Source organism: Nycticebus coucang, chromosome 5 (genome assembly GCF_027406575.1).
Source record: "Nycticebus coucang isolate mNycCou1 chromosome 5, mNycCou1.pri, whole genome shotgun sequence".
NCBI classification, from domain to species: Eukaryota; Metazoa; Chordata; class Mammalia; order Primates; family Lorisidae; genus Nycticebus; species Nycticebus coucang.
This window is the reverse complement of record NC_069784.1, coordinates 20,189,642-20,215,393: the sequence shown is the minus strand read 5'-3', so window position 1 is coordinate 20,215,393 and position 25,752 is coordinate 20,189,642. Positions and strand designations below refer to the sequence as shown.

The window sequence follows — 25,752 nt, the reverse complement described above, 5'->3', positions numbered from 1 at the left end:
CACCACCACACCTGGTTAATTTGGGGGCTCTCTTACTGTAGATAGAAAAGAATACTAAATAGTGGGGGATAACTAGCAGCCCCATCCTAAAAATTCTCATTCTCTTTTTCTTAAGGAACCACTTTATACTACTTACTAAGAACTGAGCATTGACCTAAGTTTTGTTTGTTTTTCTTTTTTATTTGTTTCGTCTATTAAATCTTTCAATCCTCACAAAAGCACTATGAGTTAGGTTCTGTTATCACATTTTACAGATGAGGAAATCGAATCACAGAGAAAATAATGTAACTTGCCCAAGGTCACAGGGCTAGAGAATTGAAAAGCTGTGATTGTAACCAGGCAATTTGGCTTATCCACTATTCTACTCATACTATGCACACTGCCTTCTTTCTGCTGCATTTCAGAATATCTTCAGTTCTTTAGATTGGGCAAGAAGAAAGCACTTACCTGCATAAGGAATATACTGTCTTTTTTTTTTCACACTCTGATAGGTAATTTTATTTGTTCAAGGGCTCATATTGCAAGCATTAAATCAAGCCTGGGCTTTGATTCTGTGAACCAATTCACATGTTAAGGAAGATAAAAGCTAACTGTGATCCATGTAAATGGATGAATAAACATCTTTGCATGACTATTACTGCCATGCAAAGGCTCAGGGTTAATCACATTGTAGTTTTTAAAATTTCTACAGCCTAGAGCTCAGTAGTCACGGGCCTGTTAGGTCCTTCTGGATGTCCCACCAGCTATCTGCACTTTTCTTGAGCTGAGCAATCTCTTCAGCCTTTAGCTTCTTGGTGATAACACTAGTTAATCCTTGAGCATTGAGGATACGTGGGAGACTCCGGAAGTCTGTGTTCTCGGTGTCATACATCCCCTTCACCTTATTGATGTGGGATGAATCCTGGATACATTTTTCAGTATGGGTTCAGTAAGATCAGCTGCACTTAATGCAATGGCCCAACTGGTATATACTTTTAGCTTGATGATTCCTTAGGTACCCTCAACCCACCATCATTTTCACTATCATTGTCTGTTCCCATTTCTGGATTCATTTCCTAGAGAGAAACACCTGCCACATTTACTTCATTCCATACAGCCACACTTGAACAGTCACCATGTTCTCCTAAAATCCACCCATGGCCGCTGTTGGGATGAATGCCAAGTTTTCCATCCATAGGATAGTAAAATCTAGCAGAATCCAGACTGCACCCGCTTCCAAACACATGATACTTGGGTAATCCACTTAGTTTCCAGGTAACCGCTGTAAGAATGTCTGCTGGATTTGAAACCACAATTATGATGTAATCAGGACTGTACTTGACAATCTGAGGAATAATGAATTTAAAGATGTTAACATTTCTCTGCACAGGTTGAGATGACTCTCCCCTTCTTGCTGACACCTACAGTTACCACCACAATCTTAGAATTGGCAGTCACAGAGTAATCTTTATCTGCCACAACTGCAGATCCATTATTCCTTTTTTGAGCTTGTCTTCCAGAACATGCACAAGAGCAAGTTCATCAGCCAGAGATTTTCCCAGAATGCTGATAGCACACACCATGCTAACTCGTCTGACACCCACTATAGTGATCCTATTATTTTAGACTGCTGCCTCTTCTTCTGCAAGTCATGCAATGAGTTTTTCCTTAAGAGTTGCCATCAAGCACAGGAGAGAGAAGGCCCTCAAGCTGGCAGTAATACTTGTGTAAAGACAATGTTAGCCGTGTGTGTCCCCCATATTGTCTTTTTATTCAGAGAACAAATAAGCAGAAGGTGTAAGGGTAATACACCTATTAGCCAGTAATTTCAGAGAGTCACTTTACAGGCCCTTTCCCCACATTCAGGGCCTTTCTTCCTTTCCACAATCATTTTTTGCAAACTTTATCATTGAATTCTGGGCTCTAATGTCACCTCTTTGATGGTGCCTTTCCTGACTATCTTATTCAAATGCTCAGCTATCTCCACCCATCACTGCTTCTTTCATAGCACTTGTCACCCTCCGAAATCATTTCGCACTGACTTGTCTATTGCCTTTCTCCCTATCAGAATGTAAGATTCAAGACACTCCCTGCCTCATTCTTTCTGGTAGCAACAGTATGTATGTACTCAATTCATATTTTGTAAATATGAGATAAAGAAAAGTAGTCCCTGGAATCAGGAACTGGACTGATATTTAACCTTAGTATGGTTAAGAACTGGCTGTGGTATTCCTTCATTAAAACATAACCACCTTACAGAACACAAACATCAGACAAGGTCATTCTGTGATCCTGATGAAGTACAACAAACAAAGTTATTTCATAATCTTGCCTAAACACAGATAAAAACAAGGTCACTGTGCAAATTACAAAAATACCAAACTATCCCGCCTCCCAGCTAATAATGTGTATGATTGTTGCTTCTTAGCCAGTTACAGCTTTAGCCTTGCGTTTTTCCTCCCTCCTTCTAGGTACCATGTATGATGATGCCTGATGTTAGACTTACCCCCTCTTGCTAATCAAACCTTTATTTCCTTGAACCCTTTCCCCAAATCACCAAATTTGAGCCCCAATCGTATGAGTTATTTCTACCCTGTATGGAGGTGACCCATAATTCCCGTGATGTGTGTTCTCCCTTGTTGCAACAAGTAATAAACCCAGCATTCTCCTTTACAGGGTGTTCCTGGTGGTCTTTTGGCTGGAAAGCATTGGCGAAGGAATGCCCTTCACAACAGCTCACAATCTAGGGGTGGATTCTCTGTTACAGACAATAATTTCTCCATGCACCTAATCGTCTTCTGAACCTCCTGGTACCTAGTTCCTTTTTTATTTTTATTTTTTTTTTCAGTTTTGGCCACGGCCGGGTTCGAACCCGGCACCCCCCGTCTGTGGGGCCGGCGCCCTACTTCTTGAGCCCAGGCACTGCCCAGTACCTAGTTCCTTTTAACCAAAGATTTTTTTTTTTTTTCATTTAGAAACAAATTTTATTTAAGATCTGAAATACAATTCCTAAAATATCAACTTCTCCAGAAAACCGTGGCTACACTATAATGCATTGCCTCTATCATGTTAGAACGTGCAATAGACTCAAATACAAAAACCATGAAACAAATCACCATCCTTCAACATTTTGAGCAAAGATAGAATGCCTAAGGAACAACATAGATGGACTTGCAGAGGATGGGCTGTTTTACTTCAAGCACCATAAAAAAAAAAAAAGAGCACAAATGCACGGGTTTTCGGGTATATACATCAAGTTGAACCTTTGGCACTAGGAATCAGGGCGTTTTTTCACGTAGCATTAACACATATTAGAAAACCGTGTAGTGTCAAAGGGATAGAACCACCAGCATTCAAGCAATGTTGTCAACTAGGCAATAAAATGTTCTACTGAATGTTTCATCTTTGTCTAATTACTGCATACACTGGTAGCAACTTTGAAACAAGAAAAGGAGCTTCACTCCTTTTATTTTCTGTTTAAAACAGAACAGGAAACAAACGGAAACAGAAGCCCTGTTATACATTAACAACTTTAAAGAACATCAATTATACAAGAAAAGGACTAAGAACAAAAAGTGTTTACAGATACCAGACTCAAAACAGTGAGTGGTCAGTAGACCCTTACAGGGCTTTGCGGTGGTACTCAGCAGAAGCCACTTTGTAATCACTGGCAGTAAACAGAGATGCAGAATTCTTTGCCAGATATTTTAGGAAATCATGCAAATAGCCCAACAACAATGCAAGGCTTTTCTCATCAAGAGGTGTATAGGCCAACATTGCTCCAATTCTTACAAATAATCTCAGTAGGTGAGGCGCTCCATAAACCTGGGACATTGGTGCATCAGGGTGAGCCAAGAGAATTTCAGCATACTGGGGCCTCTCAAACTTGTAGAGCAGCTGAGTGCCCAACATCACATTGAAATATTCTTTTATTCCTCCCATGACTTCGTTAACTGCATATTCCTTATTATCAACATTGCCCTGCCACCGCTTACAATTAGCATACTCTTCAAGAACTGCATCCACGTTCTTCTTTGCAGGAAATTGGAAAAGTTGCTTCTGCCTGGTAACCAAGTCCCAGTCCTTGACAAGCCATGGTTTTAATTCTTCAGGAATCTTCACTTTAACTTCCATTCTATTCTTAAATGCTTCTTCACTTTCAACAGTTGGATCCGCCCGGGCCCTTTTCTTCCGTGGAGGCTGAGGTGCTTCGCTGGCACTGCCACCATCTCCATTTCCAGGAGTCTTCTGTTTGTTCTTTCTTGTCTTCCTAGCAGATCCTGAAGGGGGGGTCTCTGCAGAGCGACCTCCCCATCTTCCTGGGAGAGCTGGCTCAAGATTTTTCTGCTGTGGAGCAGCTGTCTTCTTTCCAGAGGAAGCCCCTCTCCTCTTACTTCTCTGCATGTTGCTTCTAGTTGGCTTTTTGAAGTTGTCTTCTTCTGCAGATTGTTGTCCACGAGTTTGAGAACCCTGCTTTCTGGAACTCATTCAACCCCGTTTTTATTCCAACCAACAATCCTCCGTCTTTCCCTTCTAAGAACTGCTAGTGATTTCCCAGATGGAATCTTACAGGTCTTCTGGGATGGTCTGGAAGGATGAAGTAGGAAACACAACCCAAGATTCTGTAATCAGGGACGGTTCTGCAATCAGGATCAGATCTCCTGATCCCTACTGTAGAGCAAACTTAGCTTTTCTGACGGTGACCTGAAACGAGAGTCCAGTTCTTCCCAGCAGACGACGTGTGATCACTGCCGTTCCTCCAACCGCCATAGTAACCAAAGATTTTTGTTCCTTTCTCTAGGCCTGAATAGCAATGATAATGCTACTCCCACTCCCTCTCCGCTCATCTTTTTAAAGTAGAGAGGAAGAAAATCTAAGTACAAAACTAGATTTTTGACAGAAACTCCTTTTGCTAACACCACACTCCCTAAAGTAACCGATGGTGTTCTTCCTTGTCCTTTTAAAACTATCATTTATCACAAAAATGAAAAAGCAAATATCCAACGTGCCCAATACTAATAAAAATCCAGGAGATGATCTAAATCCTGCTCACGTAAGAGAAAAACTCATTTCAATTCAAGTTGGGGGGACAGGGGTTTGGGGTGCTCCCAGTGAATGGCCACAATGTAGGGGTGTATGACACACCTTTCGGGTGCAGGACATAACTACAAGAGGGAGTCTACCTAATAAATTCAAATATTGCGACTTGGTCGTTCGTATCTTCACATTAACCTGAAATATCAAAAAAAAAGGAAAAAATAAATAAAACTGCCTTTTATCTTTCTCTTCTAGTCTCACACCCACACCCTTTTCATTCTCATTTCGCGGATCAAACTCACATTACTGTTCAGGAAAGTAAAGTTTCTCTCCGCTTTTTCCCTCCTTATCCGCATCTCCGGTGACAAATACATCTACAATTCCTTTTCCACATTCACTTTAGAGGCTTGCCCTGCTTGGGCACCTTCTAAAATTATTCCAACTGGAACCCTGTCCTCGTACAAGTCCAGAGGTTGGTTGGCGCTTGCCGATCCTGCAGAACCAGTCCTGGTCCTAACGCCACCTGCCCCAACCCAAAGGGCCACACACATCCAATTGGAGCCCTGAGCCTAAATGCCATCCATTCCCAGTCCTCATCCACATCCAAGTCCCCGCCCTATTCCGCCCCTTCACTCGGGTCTGGACCCTGGGTCTGCCTTGTCGCGTCCGCAATACCTGCAGCCAATGAGCGCCAGGAGTCCAAAGCCCTTAGCCAATCCCGGGCCACAGACAGGCCCGCCCCATCGCGCCCCTCCCTCCTCCCGCCCTGCGGGCTCATCCGGTGCCACCCACTCTGGAGAGGAGCGGAGCGTTCAGCCCATGCGCGCCCTGCGTCGTCCGCGCGCGGGCTCCGCGCACACGCCCGAACCCCCCCCACCCAGGCCTCAAGCCCCAGCGGGACTCGAACCTCAGAAGCGAGGTTGCTGAGCGTGAGCAAGGTGTGTGTGGCGACCCGCGGCGCCTCGGTGCGGAGGGACGACAAGGGCTCCGCCAGGAGAGGAGGAGTTTGCGGCCCACTGTCCGCCTCGCAAGTGACCGGGCTGGACCTCCGGCGGGACTCGGGCTCGCCCTGCCGGACTGAGGTGCCCAGTGGGTGGCCGGGAGGACTGCGGGGATCGCTGCACAGGGTCGATCCTGCAGTTAGCACACTTTCTTTTCGAGGAGGAATGGTGCCGAGGAAGGAACGACTGGACTCCTGTCATTCTCTTGCCCTTTTTTGCTCTTGGTTTTTGCAGTTTGGGCGTTTAGAAAGCAATCTGGTGTGGGTGACTCTGGGATTTTTTTTATTTGAAAAGGAAACAAAGTCTTGTTTTAACTTGCCATATAGATGAATGTTAGTGGAATCCAGAAGTTTTAGTTAAATGAGAAAAGTAGTCCAATTTGCTGCGCTTGGAATCCCAGCGGATTTAGCAGTCCAAGCCCCCGGCCACCGCCGAATCCGCCACCGGCCTGTCCCACCTGTGGGCTCCTCCGCCGCTGAGGGGAGAGTTGTCCCCGCGCCGCTTGGCACCAGAAGCTCCGGTTGCAGATCGACCTTTAGTTTTACCTGTGTGCTAAAACCTAATCCCTGCTAACTCCCACTCAGGGAGCCATACTTACTTCTGGAATAAGTATGCCTGGAATAGTTTCCCGGATCCCATTTTCACAGAACAGGTTTTCAGCAATTTCGGGCTCTGTCTTCTTAAATCTTGGGCTGACTAACTGGCTGATTTTTTCCACTCTGGCTTTGAAGCCTGTCCTTCCCACTGTACTTCCCCAAGCATACCTTGTTCACCTTCTAGACGCCCTGTGTTGTATCAGTGAGCCTTATAAGCATTCCAGAAGTGGATAAACAGCATGATAGGAAAATAATCTTTCCCTTGGTCGGACGCTTGTGGCAGTGTGGGCTGTGCTTTATTAGCGGTAGCCGTTAATCCAGATGTTCTGAGCTTTGTCAAATAAACTAAATCTCTTCCTACCTCTGCTCTCCGCATGTTAAGTGTTTATTTGGTGATAAATTTAAAGTAAATCCAGAGCTTAGTTCATTTTAATTGCTTTGTCTGCCTTTTAGCTTTGGATTCTGCCCCCCATCAGTTTACCAGCCGGCTCAGCTTCAGGCCATCCCAAAATCTGAATCTTCATTTTAAACCATCTGCTCCATTGATAACATATCGACAAATTAATTTCCTGTTCATCATGTGTATTTGTGCATGGAGTTTACCCAATGTAAATATACTGTGATTAGATTGACTAGATCTCCCTGATTAAAATACGCCTGTTTTTCTTCACAGAAATTGCTTTTAGGAAGAAACTAGGAAAGCACAGTGAAAATATTGTTTGGAATTAAAAGCCATATGCCTTTTGATCTCCAACTTTTTCAACACCCAAATGTATTAATTTATTTGGCTTATTAGTGAATGTACACATGCAATGTTAATTGTATTAGAAAGCGCTGTTCAAGTGTGTTTATTTAAAGTACAGAAAAAAAATAACTTGCTTCAAAAGGTCTGAATCTGCATCTGTTAGCCTGCTTAGAATTCTTGGGAGCAGTTTTTCCATTCATGCTCCATGTTTTTTTCACAATGAGATTACCTAGGAGAGAGTAATGAGTGAGATGAGAAGAGAGCCTAGGTCTGGGCTTTTGAGGAATTTCCATTATATGATGGTGGCTTGTGATGGAGGTAGGAGGAAAATGAAGTATTGTAATGGTCACAAACCAAGGGAACATGGGGTTCCTGGGGAGGCGGGAATGGCTTGGCTGGCAGTATCTACAGCTTCAGCAAGCTCAGGGAAAATGAGAGTCGTAAAATGACCACTCAATTTAACAATAATAAAGGTCAAAACTGACTTTAGCAAGAGCTGCCTCTATGGAGCAATGGATGCAAAAGTCATATTACACTGAGTTGTGGGGTGGAGACTGAGGAGGGAGCTAGTAAAATGACCCAGGAGGAGAAGGTAGAGTCAAGAGATTTATTGTTTGTTTATTTGTGTTCTGTTTAGTTTTGTCTGTTTTTGGGTTTTTTTTTTTTTTAACCAGAAGAGATTAAGAAAGGCAAGATGAACATTCAGGAGAAAGGATTGATGATCAGCTGGGCAAGGTCTCTGTACAGGTGGAGGGAACAGATCTAAGGGGTAGGAGAATGGTATTAAAGGAAATGACCTTCCTTTGAATCCTAGAAAGGAAGAAGCAAGGATTTTTTTTAGGTTTGGCTTTTTAGATTTGGGCAAGTAAAGAGAGGACCTATCTAATGGCTTCTATTTTCTCTGTGATAGAAAGCAGTGTCAGGCTGGGCACAGTGACTCATGCCTCTAATCCTAACACTGTAGGAGGCCGAGGTAGGAGGATCCCTTGAGCTCAGGAGTTGGAGACCAACGTAAACAATAGTGAAACACTATCTGTAGTAAAAATAGAAAAAATTAGCTGGGCACCTGTAGTCCCAGCTACTTGGAAGGGTAAGGCAGGAGGATCCCTTGAGCCCAGGAGTTTGAGGTTGTTGTGAGCTAGGCCCACTGCAATCTAGCCTGGGCAAGAGTGAAACTCTGTCTTAAAAAAAAAAAAAAAGAAGAAGAAGAAGAAAGAGAGAAAGAAGTAAGGTCATCTGCTTGGAATGAAGATAAAGGTAGAGAATTTTAGGTTATAAGAGTATGGAAAAAATTAAAATAATCATTTTGAACTATGGGAGGGTGTTTGGGGTCAATCTGAGATTGATGGCCATGAATTTGTGGTGAAACAATTATCCTGTGCAAGTTTCTCCAGCAGTCTGTGGCTGTCAGGACAGAAGAAACAGACACTGCTGTTGGGTTCATCCAAGGCCAGGGTTTGACAGATGGGAAGATGGGCAAGGAGGGTTAGGGCATCATCACAAGCATTGTTGAAGTAGTGGAGCTCCATGTAAGCTGGGCAAACAAGGAAGGTGAGGACTGATTGGGGAAAAGGCAGCTTCCTGGAGATGCTGATGATGCTGAAGAGTCCTGAAAGTTTGAATAATTAAGAAAATTGAAAGGATTGGTAGTTTATGGTCAAAGAGCAGAATGCTTCAATTATTTGGAATCAGACCAGATTGGGGTAATGGCAAGGTTCAGGGTATAACTATAGGGGAGCATTATAAGGCAGGATGGAAGATAGGACCAGTGCCATGGGAGTGGCAGGTGTTTGATGGTTTGTCTCTGAAGACACTAAACTACATAAGACAATCACGAGTATTTGAGGTTTAGAAAAACAGCGCCCTATGCTGCTTAATGATAAATCCCTAATGAATGGCAGGCAGTCAGGAGATCAGGTTGGGAGAAAACATCCGTGAGGCTGTTGAGACATAACAATCTGGAGTAATGAAATAGCAAGAAAGAGGCAGGTGAGACAACATGGGTGCTATACTTAAAAACAACGTATGGTATGAGGTCTGACAATTAGTTTCAAGAACTCATCCTAGATAAAGTGCTACATACTTCTTTTTTTTTTTTTTTTGTAGAGACAGAGTCTCACTTTATGGCCCTTGGTAGAGTGCCGTGGCATCACACGGCTCACAGCAACCTCCAGCTCCTGGGCTTAAGTGATTCTCTTGCCTCAGCCTCCCGAGTAGCTGGGACTACAGGTGCCCACCACAGCACCCGGCTAATTTTTTGTTGCAGTTTGGCGGGGCTGGGTTTGAACCTGCCACCCTCGGCATATGGGGCCGGCGCCCTACTCACTGAGCCACAGGCGCTGCCCAAGTGCTACATACTTCATTGCTGAATATCACCACCATCACCTTTGAAGCTGTACACTCCACTTGGAAAGCTATACACTGAAGCCAGCACGTAGGCCATCCTTCAGAGCAATTTCGGAACTCTTTTTCTGCAATGGCCATCAAAGCTGTCATCGAATTATGTTTGATGTCCTGAATGTCATCAAAATGTCTTCCTTTCAATATTTTCTTGATCTTCAGGTAAAGAAAGAAGTCACTGGGGGCTGGATAGGTGAAGAGGGAGGGTGTTCCAATATTGTTATTTGTTTACTGGTTAAAACCTTCCTCACAGTGCCGTGTGGGAGGGTGCATTGTTGTGATGTAAGAGCCCATTTTTTGCACACACCTTTCTTTTTGTCTTTTCTTTTCTTTTTTTTTTTTTTGAGACAGAGTCTCACTATGTCGCCCTTGGTAGAATGCCATGGCATCCCAGGTCACAGCAACCTCAAACTCTTGGGCTTAAGCAATTCTTTTGCCTCAGCTTCCCAAGTACCCTGGGACTACAGGGGCCCGCCACAACACCCGGGTATTTTTTTTGTTGTAGTTGTCATTGTTGTTTAGCAGGCCTGGGCTGGGTTCAAATCTGTCAGCCCTGGTGTATGTGGCCAGCACCCTACCCACTGAGCTATGGGTGCCAAGCCTGCATGTACCTTTCTCGTGCCAAGATTTTTGCTTAGGATTTTCTGAACTGTTTCTCTATCGATGTTCACTTGGTCTACTATGCTTCTCACAGCCAGCCAATGATTTTGACACACAATTTGACAAATGTTTGTGATGTTTTCCTCAGTTGTGCTCGTTACTAGCCACCCTGGCCTCTCTTTATCAGTGATGCTTTCTCTCCCCTCAGAAAAACATTTGATCTATTGTTACACTGCTGTTTTCTTCATGGTATTATCCCATAAACTTGGATTAAGATGTCCTTTATTTTGCTTCCACTCTTGCCAAGTTTAACAAGATATTTAAAATTTGTCCATTGCTCTAATTCAAGCTCCAACATTCTTGCCACGGCGGGCACACAAAAACAATAATGAACTCTACAGTGTCAGCAAGACACTGCCACATGTTGTCACAAACACAGCTGTGAGACACTGATATACCAAAGTGACAAAACCTTACCAAGTTGCTTCTACAGTGCGACCAAGGTAAGCACAGGTGATGAGTTCGTGAACTTAATTGTCAGACCTCATATACTTGAACATTGCTAAGACAAATTTTGTATGTATCAAGGACCTACTGTCATCCACCTTTTCAAACAACTTTCTAAATAACCTGTTGCTAACAACTTTAATATAATGTTATAAACTTTGCTTTTCTGGTGACCATATCCAAGTGATTCTGAAATGTGAACAGTTCCAAAATTGAACTATTCTGGATTCTAGTATAGCTGCTAGACAATGGAACTTTTACTTACTGAAGTTGAAAACGCTTTACTAAATTAAAGCCTTATTTTAAAATTCAGGATATCCTGAATTTTAATTTCATTTTAATTTTTAATGTCATTTAAGTTAAAATGACATAAGTACTACTCAGCCATAAAAAGGAATGAAATAATGTCTTTTGCAGCTTGGATGGAATTGGAGGCCATTAATCCTAAGTGACATATCTCAGGAATGGAAAAACAAGTACGTGTGCTCTCTAGTAATTGGGAGTTAATCAGTGGATTGTCACATACAAGCACAAAGAGATGTAAAGGTCATAGGAAAGCAAGGGGGTGGGGAAGGTAATAATAACCTACCTACCTGTTGGGTACAATGAACACTATCTGGGTGATGGGTACACTGAAGGCTCAACGTAAACATTATAAAAGGTATCCATGCAACCAAATAAATAGATGAATAAAATGATGAGTATAAATTTGCATAAGATAAGCAGGAATAAATTTTTGAGAATGATCCTAGTGATTAGAGATTATATCATAGAAAACTTGAAAGATTTAAAAAAAGCTCAGTTATCCAAAATTTTTGTTTATATTCTATATAAGCTTATGTTCTTTCAGCTAGCTATAAATATCTGATGGCAATGTAACTGTCAAATATTTACTCTTCTTTCAATTTTTCTTTTATCCTCTAGCATGTTTTTGGCTCTTGGCAAGGGAGCAAAATTTCTGAGGACAATTTGTTCTTCACAAATCCTTGGATTCTCTACTTCCGCTGTAGGTATTGCTTATTCCTTACAGATAAGTTACTGTACATATTCTGCAATTCCCCCCCAAAAAGGTGCATTTTTTAGGCTCTTTTTTTATTAATACTTTTATTGGAATGAATCCTATTTTATACACTGAAGGCATCTCTTGTCATTGACTAGAACTGATGTTTACAGAGCGACTAACGAGAACACTGCACTCGCCCTAGTCTGGTTCTATCGTGCTGCTGGGCCTGTGCTCTCTACTCAGCAAGGGATGCCCTAGAGACAAAAGCATAGGCTCTGTGACTTCCAATTTTTCAGAAATAATCTCATCATGTGTCATCATGGAAAACCAAATAGAAAAATCCAGAATGTATGTCACATGATGGGACATATACCTAGTTATCTCTAAAAGTCAGTGGCATGGGGGAAGGAGAGGGTGGCGACATTAAGTTAGACAGTAGTGGAGAGGGGGCGTTACCAGGGGACTGCTCAGGGCAGAAAGAGGTTTAAGAACCATAACCACCAAACACAATGCATGGACCTTGTTGAGGAACTTGGGTCAATCATCCAAAATGATGCAAAAGATATTTTTAAGCAGAAATATGAACGTGGACTAGGTATTAGAAGATAACAAGAAATTATTGTTGATTAGGTATGGTGGTGACATTACCAGTTATATAATAAAGAGTCAATATTTTTTAGATATATATGCCAAATGTGTAGGAGTGTAATGACGTAAGGTCCAGGATTTGCTTTAGATTACTAAGCATTTAAAGAAAAGAAAAGAAAAAGGGAAAAAGGAGATAAGCAAGTGATGCAAAATCTTGATAATTTTTTAATTGGGGTAATATGATATATGAGTATTTACTATTAGGTTCAATCATATGAAATTACCAATTTCATAGGTCAAAAATGGTTGAATATTGGCAATTTTATGTTGGTCAACCTAACTCTAATCTCTCCATGTTTAAGTAGGCTTGAAATTTTAGAAAAGCTGTCATGACCTTCTTGTTTGTAAATACTATGAATTTTACCTTATAAATGTCTTGAATTCTCTCTCTCCTCTTTATTGCCACCATGACTACTTTGTTTGTTTGTTTGTTTCTCTAGCCCCAACACTAGTGCTTTTGATGTTTAACTGAATTAAGATCTGTCTGGCTTGAAAGCTCTTTGCATTAAACAACCTTGGGAATTGTGCTTAAAATGTAGGTGTGTCTTCCAGGGCACACTCTGGAAGGTAGAGACTGGAGGATCACTTCAACTCAGGAGTTCAGCTTGGCATGAAAGTGGCCAAGATCTGAATTTACCACTCTTCCTGGGAGAAGTGTCTAATAGAAAGGCTTGGCCCAGAGAAAGATAGATACATAGATAGATAGATAGATAGATTTTTTTTCTTTTTTTTTTCCCCCAAACAAATTCTTCCAAGGCTAGGCCTAGTTCTGAATTTACCACTCTTCCTGGCACAAGTGCCTAATAGAAATGAGTTGTCTTTCAGCCTCAAACCCAAATTTTCAATTTCCTGATTTGTTTAGAGTTTGTCCAGCTCTGATCCAACTAGCTGTGACTGAGGGCAGGGTGGTAGAGGGGCAGAGGGCTCAGGCCTATTGAGATCAGTGTGCACAATGCTCACTCATTCTTTTATCTTTGCTTAAAGCCAATTTTTTTAAGAAATTAAATCCTGTTTCCAGTAAGCTCATTTCTCTCTAAATTATTGTTTAAAGATAATGTTCAGGCTTGGCACCTGGAGCTCAGCGGCTAGGGTGCCAGCCACATACACCAGAGCTGGCTGGTTCAAATCCAGCCCCGGCTTGCCAAACAATGAAAACTACAACCAAAAAATAGCCAGGCATTGTGGCGGGCACCTGAAGTCCCAGCTACTTGGAAAGCTGAGGCAAGAGAATCGCTTAAGCTCAAGAGTTTGAGGTTGCTATGAGCTGTGATGCCATGGCAGTCTACCCAAGGTGACAGCTTGAGACTCTGTCTCAAAAAAATAAATAAATAGGGCAGTGCCTGTGGCTCAGTGAGTAGGGCACCAGCCCCATACACCAGAGGTGGTGGGTTCAAACCTCACCTCGGCCAAAAACTGCAAAAAAAAAAATAATAATAATAAATAAATAAAAATAAAGTTAATTTTCAAAGAAAGGTTAGATCATGACTCATATAAATATAAAAATGAGCATATGTTAAAGATTTTTATTTTACCCATATGATATGAGGGAACCAGACAAAAGTTATAACCAGTTCAAAGGGAAGGTCAAGGCCAGAGGCGGTGACTCACTCCCACCTTATAATCCCAGCACTCTGGAAGACAGAGGCTGGAAGATCACTTCAGCTCAGGAGTTCAAGACCAGCCTAACCAAGAGCAAGACCCCATCTCTACTAACAATGGAAAAATTAGCTGGGCTTTATGGCAGGTACCTGTAAAAATACAATATAAAAGATAAAAAGTGATATATCTATATGGGGTACTTACCATGAATAGAGCTTGCAGGAATGGAGGTTGCTCTGGGTGAATCAGTGAGTGAGTGGGGCGTTAATGTGAAGGCCTCGGTCATTACCGTGCACTACTGTAGACTTTATGTATGTTATATAGTAAGGCTGCACTAAATTTATTTTTTTAAAAATCTTTCTTCAATAATAAATAGTCTTAGCCAACTGCAACTTTTTTTTATCTTAAAGACATTTTAATTTTTTAACTTAATTGACTTTTGTAATAACACTTAGTTTAAAACACAAATTATACAAAATATTGTTATGTAAAACTATTTTCTTTATATCCTTATTCTATAAGCTTTTTTCTCTTTTTAAAACCTTTTTTTAACTTTTAAAACTTTTTTGTTAAAAACTAAGATACAAACATACACATTACCCCAGGTCTAGGCAGGATGAGGAGGATTATCAGTGTGACCATATTACAGCTCTAACTCTTGGGGGGCAAAAAACACACTTGGAGCCCTCATCTCCTGCAATGCCTTCTTCTCAAATTGTCTTGAAGGATCAGATAAAATGGTTAGGGTGCCGGCCACATGCACCAGGGCTGGTAGGTTTGAGCCTAGCCCAGGCCTGCTAAACAAACAAACAAAAAAAAAGCCAGGCATTGTGATGGGCGCCTGTAGTCCCAGCTACTAGGGAGTCTGAGGCAAGAGAATCACTTGAGCCCAAGAGTTGAAGGTGGTTGTGAGCTATGATGCCACTGCACTCTACTGAGGGTGACAAAATGAGACTCAAAAAAAAGTATAGTACACGAATACATAAACCAGTAAAACAGTCATTTATTATCATTATCAAGCATTATGTGCTGTCCATAATTGTATGTGCTACACTTTATTTAGGAGTAGAGGCACAGTGGGTCTGTACCAGCATTGCCGAGAATACTTGAGTAATGCGCATGGACACGATGTAACAACAACTAGACATCACTAAGCGATAGGGATTTGTCAGCTTCTAATCTTATGACCAAAATGTCATTATGCAGCGCATGACTCTGTGTGTCACACATATCTGCCGTGCCTCAGCCCGAGGGCCATGGTTAATGCCCATGCACGGCCTGTTAGGAACTGGGCTGCACAGGAGTACACAAGCAGCAGGGTAGCAGGGGAAGCTTCATCCGCATTTACAGCCACTCCCCTTCCCTTGCATCACTGCCTGAACCCCCCCTCTGTCAGATAAGCGGCAGCATCAGATTCTCCTAGGAGCACCAACCCTACTGTAAACTGCGCACGTCAGGGTTCTAGGTGTGTTCTGGGAGTCTACTGCCTGATGGTCTGAGGTAGAGCTGAAGACAGAAGCAACACATTTTAGGTGGCACTCTGTCCTGTCACCCGCAGATGGGACCCGTCTAGTTGCAGGAAAACAAACTCAGGGCTTCCACTGATTGTGCATTTTTTTATTTTGTTGGCACTCCCCCTTCAAGTTCATTTATAAACTTTAAATGGAAGGGAAGCAGAGCAGAGACCGTAATTAAGTGCACAGTGTACCTTACCTACAATTGCAAAACACTGCAAATAACAAATGCCTAACAGTAAGGAAATGAATGAGTAAAGCATGATGCAGAAACAGCCTGAAATAATTAATAATTAAATTAATAATTAAAAGTGAAAATTGTATGATGACTTAAGAAAATTCATAAAGTACTTAAGATGCAGTAGTCTGTTGCCAGAAAATGAAAAATGTTTTTTCATTTACACTTGATTGCAGTTATAAATGCCTAAAGAGAAACTAGCCATCCCCACAGCCAGGCATCATATGAAAGCAGGGCCCATCGTGCAGGTACACACTTTCTGCCCCTTCCTAGTCCTGGAGTGCTTGTGTCAGTCTGGTTTTCAAGACTGATTTTTTAAAAATGTATTTCTTGTTTTTTTATATTAGTGAGGTACAAGCGCAATTTTTCAACATTGATATGTTACACTAGAGCAAACTCAGAGTCTTCAATTCATCCATCACTGGAGCTGTCCCAATCTTTTCTGTTTTCACTTTTCCAACCATTACCTTTGCAGTTTCTATTTCTGGCTTTTTCCTGTACTTATTATTGTTGTTAGATTTTATATTACATATATAATTTTTGGGGGGGAACTGTGACCTTGGCTTCTCTGAATGAAGACTTGATTCACAGCTCAGTGTGCAGATGTCAACATCTTTGATTTTCCCAGCTTCAGCCCACCATTTGGGAAGATTATTTTCTGCACCTGTCCTATCCCACTTACTGCATCAGGTCTCATGGGAAGAGTCCTCTAAATATATACAATTGCAACTTTGAATTTTGCTAAGGTCACAAAATCATAAGTAATAGCTTTTTTTTAATCTTACCAAACTTTGCTCGTTCCAGCACAATTGCAGTAAATGTTTTAAAGATGGAATAATCTTTTCTTCCTGTTTGCCAATAGCACCACCTGGTGGTGCATATGCGCAACTGCATTTTTAAGTCTCTAACAAAAGAAAGATTAAAGATGAAATTTTACTACCAGTTTTACACTAATAACATAGTATAAATTGGGTGTGGTAGCTCTCCTATAATCCCAGCACTTTGGGAGGCCAAGACAGGAGGATCTCTTGAGCCCAGCAGTTCAGGACCAGACTGAGCAACATAGCCAGACCCACCCCCTTCTCTACAAAAAAATTGTAAATATAGCTAGGCATAGTGGGTGAACGTGCCTGTTGTCCTAGATACTCAGGAGGTTGAAGTGGGAGGATTGCTTGAGCCCAGGAGTTCAAGGTTACAGTGAGCTGTGATCTAACCATTATACTTAAGCCTGGGTGACAGTGAGACCTTGTCTCTAAAAAACAGTAATAATAAGGGCGGTGCCTGTGGCTCAGTGGGTAGGGCACCGGCCCCGTATACCAAGGGTGGTGAGTTCAAACCTGGCCCCAGCCAAACTGCAACAAAAAAATGGCCGGGCGTCGTGGCGGGCTCCTGTAGTCCCAGCTACTCAGGAGGCTGAGGCAAGAGAATCACCTAAGCCCAGGAGTTGGAGGTTGCTGTGAGCTGTGTGATGCCACGTCATTCTACTGAGGGTGATAAAGTGAGACTCTGTCTCTACAAAAAAAAGTAATAATAATAACATAATAAAACAGTATAACTGTAACAGACCAAAAGTCACCTGACAGGGTTAGCTAGTCCAGAAGTAATACAAGCCTTACAGATGTTCTCTTGTATACCTGGGGCTCATGCCTCATTCCCCATAGGGTTCCAGGTTTATTTAAATCCCTGGTCCTAGATCTACTCTGGGCATTTCGTGTACTGCTGACTGTGGGTGTCTTTGGACATTTTAGGGTATATCATAAGCCTACACCAGTGTATTTGTTTAGTTAGGTTGCCTTAACAAAGCACCACAAACCAAGCAGCTTAAACAACGGAAATTTACTCCCTCACAGTTTTGGAGGCTGAAAATCTGAGATCAAAGTATCAGCAAGGTTGCTTCCTTCCGAGGGCTGTGGGGAAGATCATTCTCTACCCCTCCCCTGTCTTCTGGTGATTTCCTGGCAATTTTTGGGATTCCTTGGCTTGTAGAAGCATCACCCTAATCTCTGCCTTCATCTTTGCATGGTGCTCCCCCTGAGTCTGTGTCTCTGTCCACATTTCCCCTTTGTGTCAGGACACCAGTCACACTGGAGCAGGGCTCACCCCAGTGACCTCATCTTAACTAATGCCACCTGCAGTGACCCTGTTTCCAAACGAGGCTACATTCTGAGGTGCTGGGAATCAGAACGTCAGCACAGGGGACTGAAAGGGGCACAGTGCAGCCTGTAACAGCCACCAATCTCATATTGCCAGATGTCATTTCTGCCACATTTTTCACAATTATTGTTCCTCTCTGCTAGATAGTTATATTTCCTTGCCTCATTGATGTGATGCTTAGCCATAGAATTCCTTTGGCCAATAACATAGGAATAGAAGTGACGTGTGTACATAAACAAACTGTTTTATCAGCCTCTATCTCAGAACGATAATGACATGGAACAGAGCAACAGCTGGACTTGGGTGGGTATGCTGTCTGAGCAAGAAAGCCTTTATGATTTTAAGTCACCAAGACGTTAGGGACATTTCTTACTGAAGTAGTGAGTAACTTAAGCCAACTGACACTGGAACTTCACTCTAATGTGAATGGGGTTTTTTCATGCATTTGTCAGATATTTGTTGAAAACTTGCCCAGAGCTAGGCATAGCGCTATGCATTGAACACGATGGGTGTCAACTTGGCTAGGCCTTGGCACCCAGATATTTGCCAAACACCAGCTTAGGTGTTACTGTTAAGATATATTTTAGATGAGATTAGCAATTTAAGTTGGTGGAGCTTGAAGCAAAGTTGATTAGCCTCCGTAGTGTGGGCGGGCCTCATTCAGTTGAAGGCCTTAGGAGAAAAAAAGATTGAGATCCCCGAGGAGAAGAGAATTCTGCCTTCAGACTGCAGCTTCAGTTCTTCCCTGAGTCTCCGGCCTGCAGCCTGCCCTGCAAATTCCAGATTTTCCAGCTCCCATAATAGCATGAGCCAATTCCTTAACATAAACCTCTCACACATTCTGCTGGTTCTGTGTCTCTGGAGGACCCTAACTAATAAAGTCACTCATCAGTGAACAAGTTATTCTCACAGTCTGAGGGAAGATTCAGACAAACAAACAGAAAACTGTAATATTATGTAGTAAATTCTAGAAAGTACAGCAGGCCTTCTAATAACATAATTTTTTTATAATGCTAATGAGAAAAAAATTAATTCCCAGCCAGAGCCACAGTCCGTGTGGAATTTGTACAGTCTTCTTGTGTCTACATGGGTTTGTTCTGGACACTCGGTTTCCTCCCACATTCTAAAGATATGCATGTTAGGTTAATTGGCACATCTAAATTTTCCCAGTTTTATTGAAGAGGTACGTAGGGGGAGTGCATCCTGCAATGGGATTATGCCCCCTCAGGGCTGGCTCCCAGCACGGGCTCCAGCCACCTGCAACCCTGAACTGGAATAATCAGGTAAATAATCATCTTACTTGTTTTTATTAATCTTTCTTAAATATAGGTACGGCTCACATTTTGTTTCAATGTTTTTTTTTTTTTTTTTTTTTTTGTAGAGACAGAGTCTCACTGTACCGCCCTCGGGTAGAGTGCCGTGGCGTCACACAGCTCACAGCAACCTCTTAACTCTTGGGCTTACGCGATTCTCTTGCCTCAGCCTCCCGAGCAGCTGGGACTACAGGCGCCCGCCACAACGCTCGGCTATTTTTTTGTTGCAGTTTGGCCGGGGCTGGGTCCGAACCCGCCACCCTCGGCATATGGGGCCGGCGCCCTACTCACTGAGCCACAGGCGCCGCCCTGTTTCAATGTTTTTTAATATTTAATATTAGAAGTGTTTTGGTCTTCATTTAGAAGTTTGGTGACAATTGTTATTGTGGCCACAAATATGCCATAGGAACTTACCTCTTGTTTATATCAGTTACCCTGTCTAAAATTGGTCTCATTATACCTTGAAGTTTCCAAGAATCTATCAATGCCACTAAGTGAAGACTTACTGTACTTCACATGGTGGGAACACACAGGAGGAGACTTGATCTTGACTTGTGGAACAGAGAAGGCTTTCAGAGGAAATGAAGTCGAATGTGAGAGCTGTAAATGGCAGGTGGAATAGGAGTGAGCCAAGTGCAGGGACAGTGCGGTGGGAACCAGGGATTGGGCTAAGTAGAAAACACACATTCTCAACAAGGGATTTATTACAATTGTTTGTGGCTATCCAAAGCTCAATCCTATCTGACCAAAATTTTACTCCCCCTACCCCCCCCTTTTTTTTTAATTGAGACAGAGTCTCACTCTTGGGTAGAGTGCCATGGCATCATCATAGCTCACAGCAACCTCAAACTCTCAGTCTCAAGAGATCCTCCTGCCTCAGCCTCCTGAGCCTGCTACAGTGCCTGGCTAATTTTTCCATTTTTAATAGTGATAGAGTTTCTTTTTTTTCTTTTTTTTTTTTTGTTCCTCAGAGTTTCACTTTATCGCCCTCGGTAGAGTGCTGTAGCGTCACACAGCTCACAGCAACCTCCAACTCCTGGGCTTAGGGGATTCTCCTGCCTCAGCCTCCTGAGTAGCTGGGACTACAGGCACCTGCCACAACACCCGGCTATTTTTTTGTCACAGTTTGGCCGGGGCCAGGTTTGAACCTGCCACCCTCGGTATGTGGGTCCGGCGCCCTGCTCACTGAGCCACAGGCACCTCCCTAGTGACAGGGTTTCACTCTTGCTCAAGCTGGTCACGAACTCTTGACCTGAAGTGATCCTCCTGCCTCAGCCTCCCAGAGTGCTAGGATTATAGACATGAGCCACTGCGCCCGGCCTGAAAATCTTATTCCTTAATATTTAATAGAGAGAAGGAGGATGATTAGGAAAAAATGTCTAAGAAGGCTCCTTAGGGGGTCAGTGATAAAAAGAGAGTGAGAAACATTGGTATAGAAAGACTATTTGGGCTGCTGCAGCTGTGAGACAAGAGTGTGAACAATCTGAAAAATTAGCAAGGTTGGGCATTGAATGGGGGGGCGGAGGGAGAGCAGCGAGAGAAGAGACTAGTATAGATGAGATGTTAAGGAAAATTAAGTCAGAAAATGCATTTTGACCTCAATTATCTAAATAATTTTAAGTAAAATTGGACTTTGCCTACATTGTCTATAGCACACCATGCTCACATTTTTATATATAAATCTATCTTTTGTGTTTGTGGTCACATACCAAATGAATCATTAAGCTTTAAACATTGTTTTAGAGAAAGTGAAGGGCATTTGTTAAAATACCCATTTCAATCTAGCAGGCTGGCACTTTTTAGTTTTATAATTGTAGCCTGTAGAAGAGCATCTCACTCAGGAGGGCACTTAATCATAATGGTGTTCCAGAAGGCACTTTAACCACTGAAGAATTTTCATATGATTTACTTTACTGGAGTTTCAAAGATTAAAAACATGAGGCCAAAAAAGGTATTATTCTAGGTCCTATTATTGGGAATAGAATGCAAACAGTGGTCTATTTAATAATCATTATCATTATCTTCCTCCCAGGTGAATTAAAATTACTTTAATATTCTGTTGGAAAATTCTTTGCAAAAAGAGCTGTCAATCTTTCTTTTTATTTCCACCAACTTGTTAACAATGAGCTCAAAGCTAATTCAATACTTTGTAGCCATAGTATAAACTTAATTTTAGAATCTGAAGAACTAAAAGATTATATGCTATATGATAATTTTAACTTCTAATGTTTTCCTAGCACAGCCTTAGTTTGACTGATGTAAGTAGACCTAACTAAATTTCTAACATACCTTGAAAAGGTATTTGTCCAGTCATTTTTTTTTGGAAGGTCTTATTATGTAAAAGACAGCATAAGATAACAGTTCTGAGTATGGGTTCTGGAGTCACACTGTCTGGGTTTAAATATTACTAGCATTAATAAATTTGAGCAGATTGAAAGTTGTGTGCTCTTATCTTTCTGTGTGCACTTTCCTCATGAAACTATCACATAGGGTTGTTGTGAAGGTAAGTTGATGAGTTAATTTATGCAACGCACTCAGAACAGTACCTAGTATATACTTGGTACTCAATAATGTTAGCTAGTATTATCTGTGATGTCTTACCATTTGTTGAGTGTTTCCTGTGTGCCATTCAAGGAACCTCCTTGTGAAACCCTAATACAGTTTCCCTAAAATGATCTTCACAGCATGACTCAAGATTCTTTTGTTTTTAGTATTGTAGTTTTTTTTTAGTATATTTCAGGCCTTTAAAGTGAACAGGTTTATAGGCTAGGATGATACTTTTCATCCTTTTATGAGAAGATGAACATCTAAAATTCACTTTTCTTTTTTTCTTTTTGAGACGGAGTCTCACACTCTGTTGCCCTGTGTAGATTACCGTGGCATCATAACTCATAACAACCTCAAATTCTTGGGCTCAAGTGATCCTCTTGCCTCAGCCTGGGACAACTGGCTCCCACCTAATGCCTGGCTATTTTTTTAGAGATGGGGTCTCGCTCTTGTTCAGACTGGCCTGGAACTCCTGAGCTCAGGTAATCCACCCGCCTTGGCCTGCCAGAATGCTAGGATTACAGGCATAAGAAGCCACCGCGCCTAGCTAAAATTCACTTTAAAAAGCATTCTTTCATGCAGTAGGTGAGAGATGGTTCTTCAGTAATTTAATATCTGAGTTTAGCATTTATCTTTACAGAACTATTATATTTCTTCCCATGGTGACAATAAGAAAAAGAGTTATCCATGACTTACTGGAAGTTTTGAGTTTTGAGTAAAGCTAAAATTATTTCAATATCTGTATCTTTCAGAAAATGTCTTTGAAATTCGCAAATGCAAAACGAATCGAAGGACTTGACAGTAATGTGTGGTAAGTAACTTAGAATAAATAATAATAATTTCATGAAGTTTTCCTACATAGTTTTATATCCTTAGTTGGGAATATTTAGCCTCATTTGTAATCTATAAATAAAGCTTTCCATTTAATACATCCATTAAATGGAAATGGGAGGACATTAATGATCCATACATTGAATTACTCAGGTAGCAGGTGTGCTAGGCCCTGCATGTCTGGCAGAGAAAAGACAAATGTGGTTGCTGCCCTGGCGGAACTTCTAATCCATGAATTTTTCTTACAAGTTCTATTCTCTAACAGTTGATAAGCGAACCTTGCTGCAGCTAAGTTGAGACATAATATAGATACACATGGTTACAATATGGGTAGCATGGAATGAGGTTTGTATCATTAAGTTCATTACTTAAGCTATCATTTTATTAGATAAACTCTCATTATTTTTAAATCCATAAGATTTAACTCGGTCTTCTTTTTCAGTTTTGGAATAAGACTGTATATAATAAGATGTAAACAGGAAATTTTGAAATTGTTGTGACTATTAATGTCAGTCTTTTTTTTTTTAATTTTAGGACTGAATTTACAAAGTTAGCTGCAGACCCTTCTGTTGTGAATCTTGGCCAAGGACTTCCAGATATATCCCCTCCTCTATATGTAAAAGAAAAATTATCAAACATTGCAGCAGTTGATAGCCTGAATCAGTATACACGGGGCTTTGTAAGTATACCAGGCCCTTACTGGGCATGAGCTTGTATTTTATATTGTATTGTGTGTGTACTTCTATCACCTACATGTAGTTGACTTTCTGGAACCAACCGTCCCCACCCACAACTCCTGCCCTTGCTCTTATGTCCTAGGAGGAGGCTTCCCCTACTTCTAACCCCTCCATAGTACTGATTTGGTCCCTACTTTACTGTTGTTCCAAGATGGGCTATTATGGCAACAAGGGAAGGAATAATATTCTCTTGAGACATGTCTTTTCTATCTCATTTACATTCATGCACTTTTAGCACTGATCCCTTAATTAATATACTCTATTTCTTACTAGTTACTTTCTTTTCTTCTACCCTAGCTCAACTACCATTCTTTTTTGATGGAATGCCTGAGATATGCAGAGATTTCCTACACTTAGATGTACCTCTTAACTATATTTATGTGTCTGTTAACACACTTTTATCTAAAGTCATCCAATTATCATACATCTGAGCATGTCTTTTCCTTCTATGATAGTGTGGAAATGGGAGGGGGTGGTATAAGAAGAAGCCTATTTATTTTTTGTATTTTATAGTAGTCTATAAAAATCTAATGAAGCACTTTGTTTTGGGAATGGGAGCACAGGGAAAAGCAGTGAGTCTGACGTGTGTCCCAGGGTTTGACACCCATGTTGGGGGCAGGGAAATCCCAGTTTTTGATCGACTCTGACTCTCTGGCCCACCCTACAGATCCTCATCTCAGATCTACTCCACAGCCCCCCATCCCCAGCCTATTCAAGTCCATAATGAAAGACTAGAAATAAATAAGCAGTTTCAAAAATTAATAAAAGCAATAGCTGGTTCTTTGAAAAGATCAAGAAGTAAAAGTTGTAGCTAGATTGATCAATAAAAAAGAGAAAACACAAGTCCCATATAAGGAACAAAACAAGGAATATCATGACAGATGCTAAAGCAATAATAATATTATAAGTAATTTTATATCAATACACTGACAACTTGGATGAAATAAACAAATTATTTAAAAGATGTAAATTAGAAAAACTGACACAAAGAGAAATAAAACACCTGACTAGTCCATGTCAATGAAAGAAAGTGAATTTGTAATTAAAATCTCTTACAGGCAAACTTAAATACACAGATGATTTATTGGTACAATCTATCAAGGATTTAGGAAGAAGTAATACCATTTCTCCACAAATTCATTTAGAAAATAGAACAGGATGAAAAAAAAACAAAAACGAAAAAGAACAGGATGAAAAACTTCCCAACTAATTGATAAAAAGTCACTTACATATAAGTGATAGACCAGCAGTACCTTTATACAAAAGCCAGAGAAAAACAAAGAGATAAAGAAAATTTAAATATCATTCATGAGCATAAACGCAGAAATCCTGAAATTTTAGCAAATTAAATTCAGGGATGTGTGTGTATGCAAAGATAAAAAATATCATACATCCTGCCTGAGTAGGGTTTATCATAGGAACGTAATATTGATTTAATATTCAAAAATCAATTCCCAAAGTTCAGCATATTAACAGAATAAAACAGAAAAATCATACAATCATGTTAGTATATAGAGAAAACACATTTGACAAAATTCAACCCTCATCTATAATAAAAACTTTATTTCTACAGATTACATTTGCAATCCACATAAAGTAGGATTGAGAACAAGCAAGCATCCCCACGCCCACCATGATTATTCAACAGTGTCCTGGAACCCTATGAAACAGAAAACTATATAGAGAAGAATGAAAAACAATGTAAACTCATCTGCAGAAAACATGATCATGTACCATAGAATATTTTAAGGAAAACCTACTATAACTAATAAAAGAATTGAGTAAAGTTGTAGGACACAGGACCAATATACAAATATCATTTGTTTTTCTATACATTAAAAATAAACAGTTGTAAAGTTAATTTTTAAGGTACCATTTTTAAAAACATCCAAAAACATGAAACACCTAAGACTAAGTTTGTAAAAGTATGTACAAGGTCTGTAAAGAAAATCTCCCAAACATAATGGAGAGAAATTAAACAATACCTGAGTAAGTGGAGTAATATGGGATGTTTATGGATCGAGAGACTAAATATTGTTAAGATGTCAGTTCCCCCAAGTTAATCTGCAGCAGGGTTTGGCAAGCAGTTGCCTAGAGGCCAAATTTGGCCCACCCCTGATTTTGTTAGAACACAATTATGCCCATTGACTTATGTATTTTCCAGTTTTTGCAAATATGTAGGTGCACATACGTTCATATTTTTTTATTATATTGGTGTAAGAACTGGGAGTGGTGTTGCAATGTCACCAAGCTGAGGACCCCTGTCATCTGAGTGGGATGGGAATGGAGTAATATTGAAGAGA

The 25,752-nt window shown here is 41.0% G+C and overlaps 2 protein-coding genes and 1 pseudogene across 11 annotated transcripts in view; 1 reads left to right on the top strand and 2 right to left on the bottom strand.

Moving 5' to 3' along the window:
* Positions 1-339: 339 nt before the first annotated feature.
* Positions 340-2,931, bottom strand: LOC128585992 (L-lactate dehydrogenase B chain-like; annotated as a pseudogene).
* Positions 2,932-2,948: 17 nt separating this feature from the next.
* On the bottom strand, positions 2,949-5,485 carry LOC128585993 (mortality factor 4-like protein 2). The gene is made up of 2 exons (XM_053591453.1): positions 5,319-5,485; positions 2,949-5,211 (listed from the first exon to the last, which is right to left on the bottom strand). Exon 2 carries the CDS (start codon positions 4,465-4,467, stop codon positions 3,601-3,603), a length of 867 nt encoding a protein of 288 aa, XP_053447428.1. The 5' UTR covers positions 4,468-5,211; positions 5,319-5,485; the 3' UTR covers positions 2,949-3,600.
* A 349-nt stretch (positions 5,486-5,834) lies between these two features.
* The window catches only part of KYAT3 (kynurenine aminotransferase 3), a 40,946-nt gene continuing 21,028 nt past the window's right edge, over positions 5,835-25,752 (top strand). The window contains exons 1-6 of one of the 10 annotated variants that reach the window (XM_053591675.1): positions 5,841-6,098; positions 10,708-10,861; positions 11,283-11,341; positions 11,790-11,871; positions 22,634-22,692; positions 23,247-23,391. In XM_053591675.1, coding sequence (XP_053447650.1) covers positions 11,791-11,871; positions 22,634-22,692; positions 23,247-23,391 — 285 coding nt within the window. In that variant the 5' untranslated portion in view covers positions 5,841-6,098; positions 10,708-10,861; positions 11,283-11,341; position 11,790. Of the gene's footprint in view, positions 6,099-9,486; positions 9,921-10,707; positions 10,862-11,282; positions 11,342-11,789; positions 11,872-22,282; positions 22,364-22,633; positions 22,693-23,246; positions 23,392-25,752 lie in introns of those variants that run through there. The other 9 variants (XM_053591674.1, XM_053591678.1, XM_053591676.1 and 6 more) reach the window with 9 other exon arrangements.

Coding starts and splice junctions, on each gene's coding strand:
- LOC128585993 (XM_053591453.1), bottom strand. CDS start 4,467: ATGAGTTCCAGAAAGCAGGGTTCTCAAACTCGTGGACAACAATCTGCA.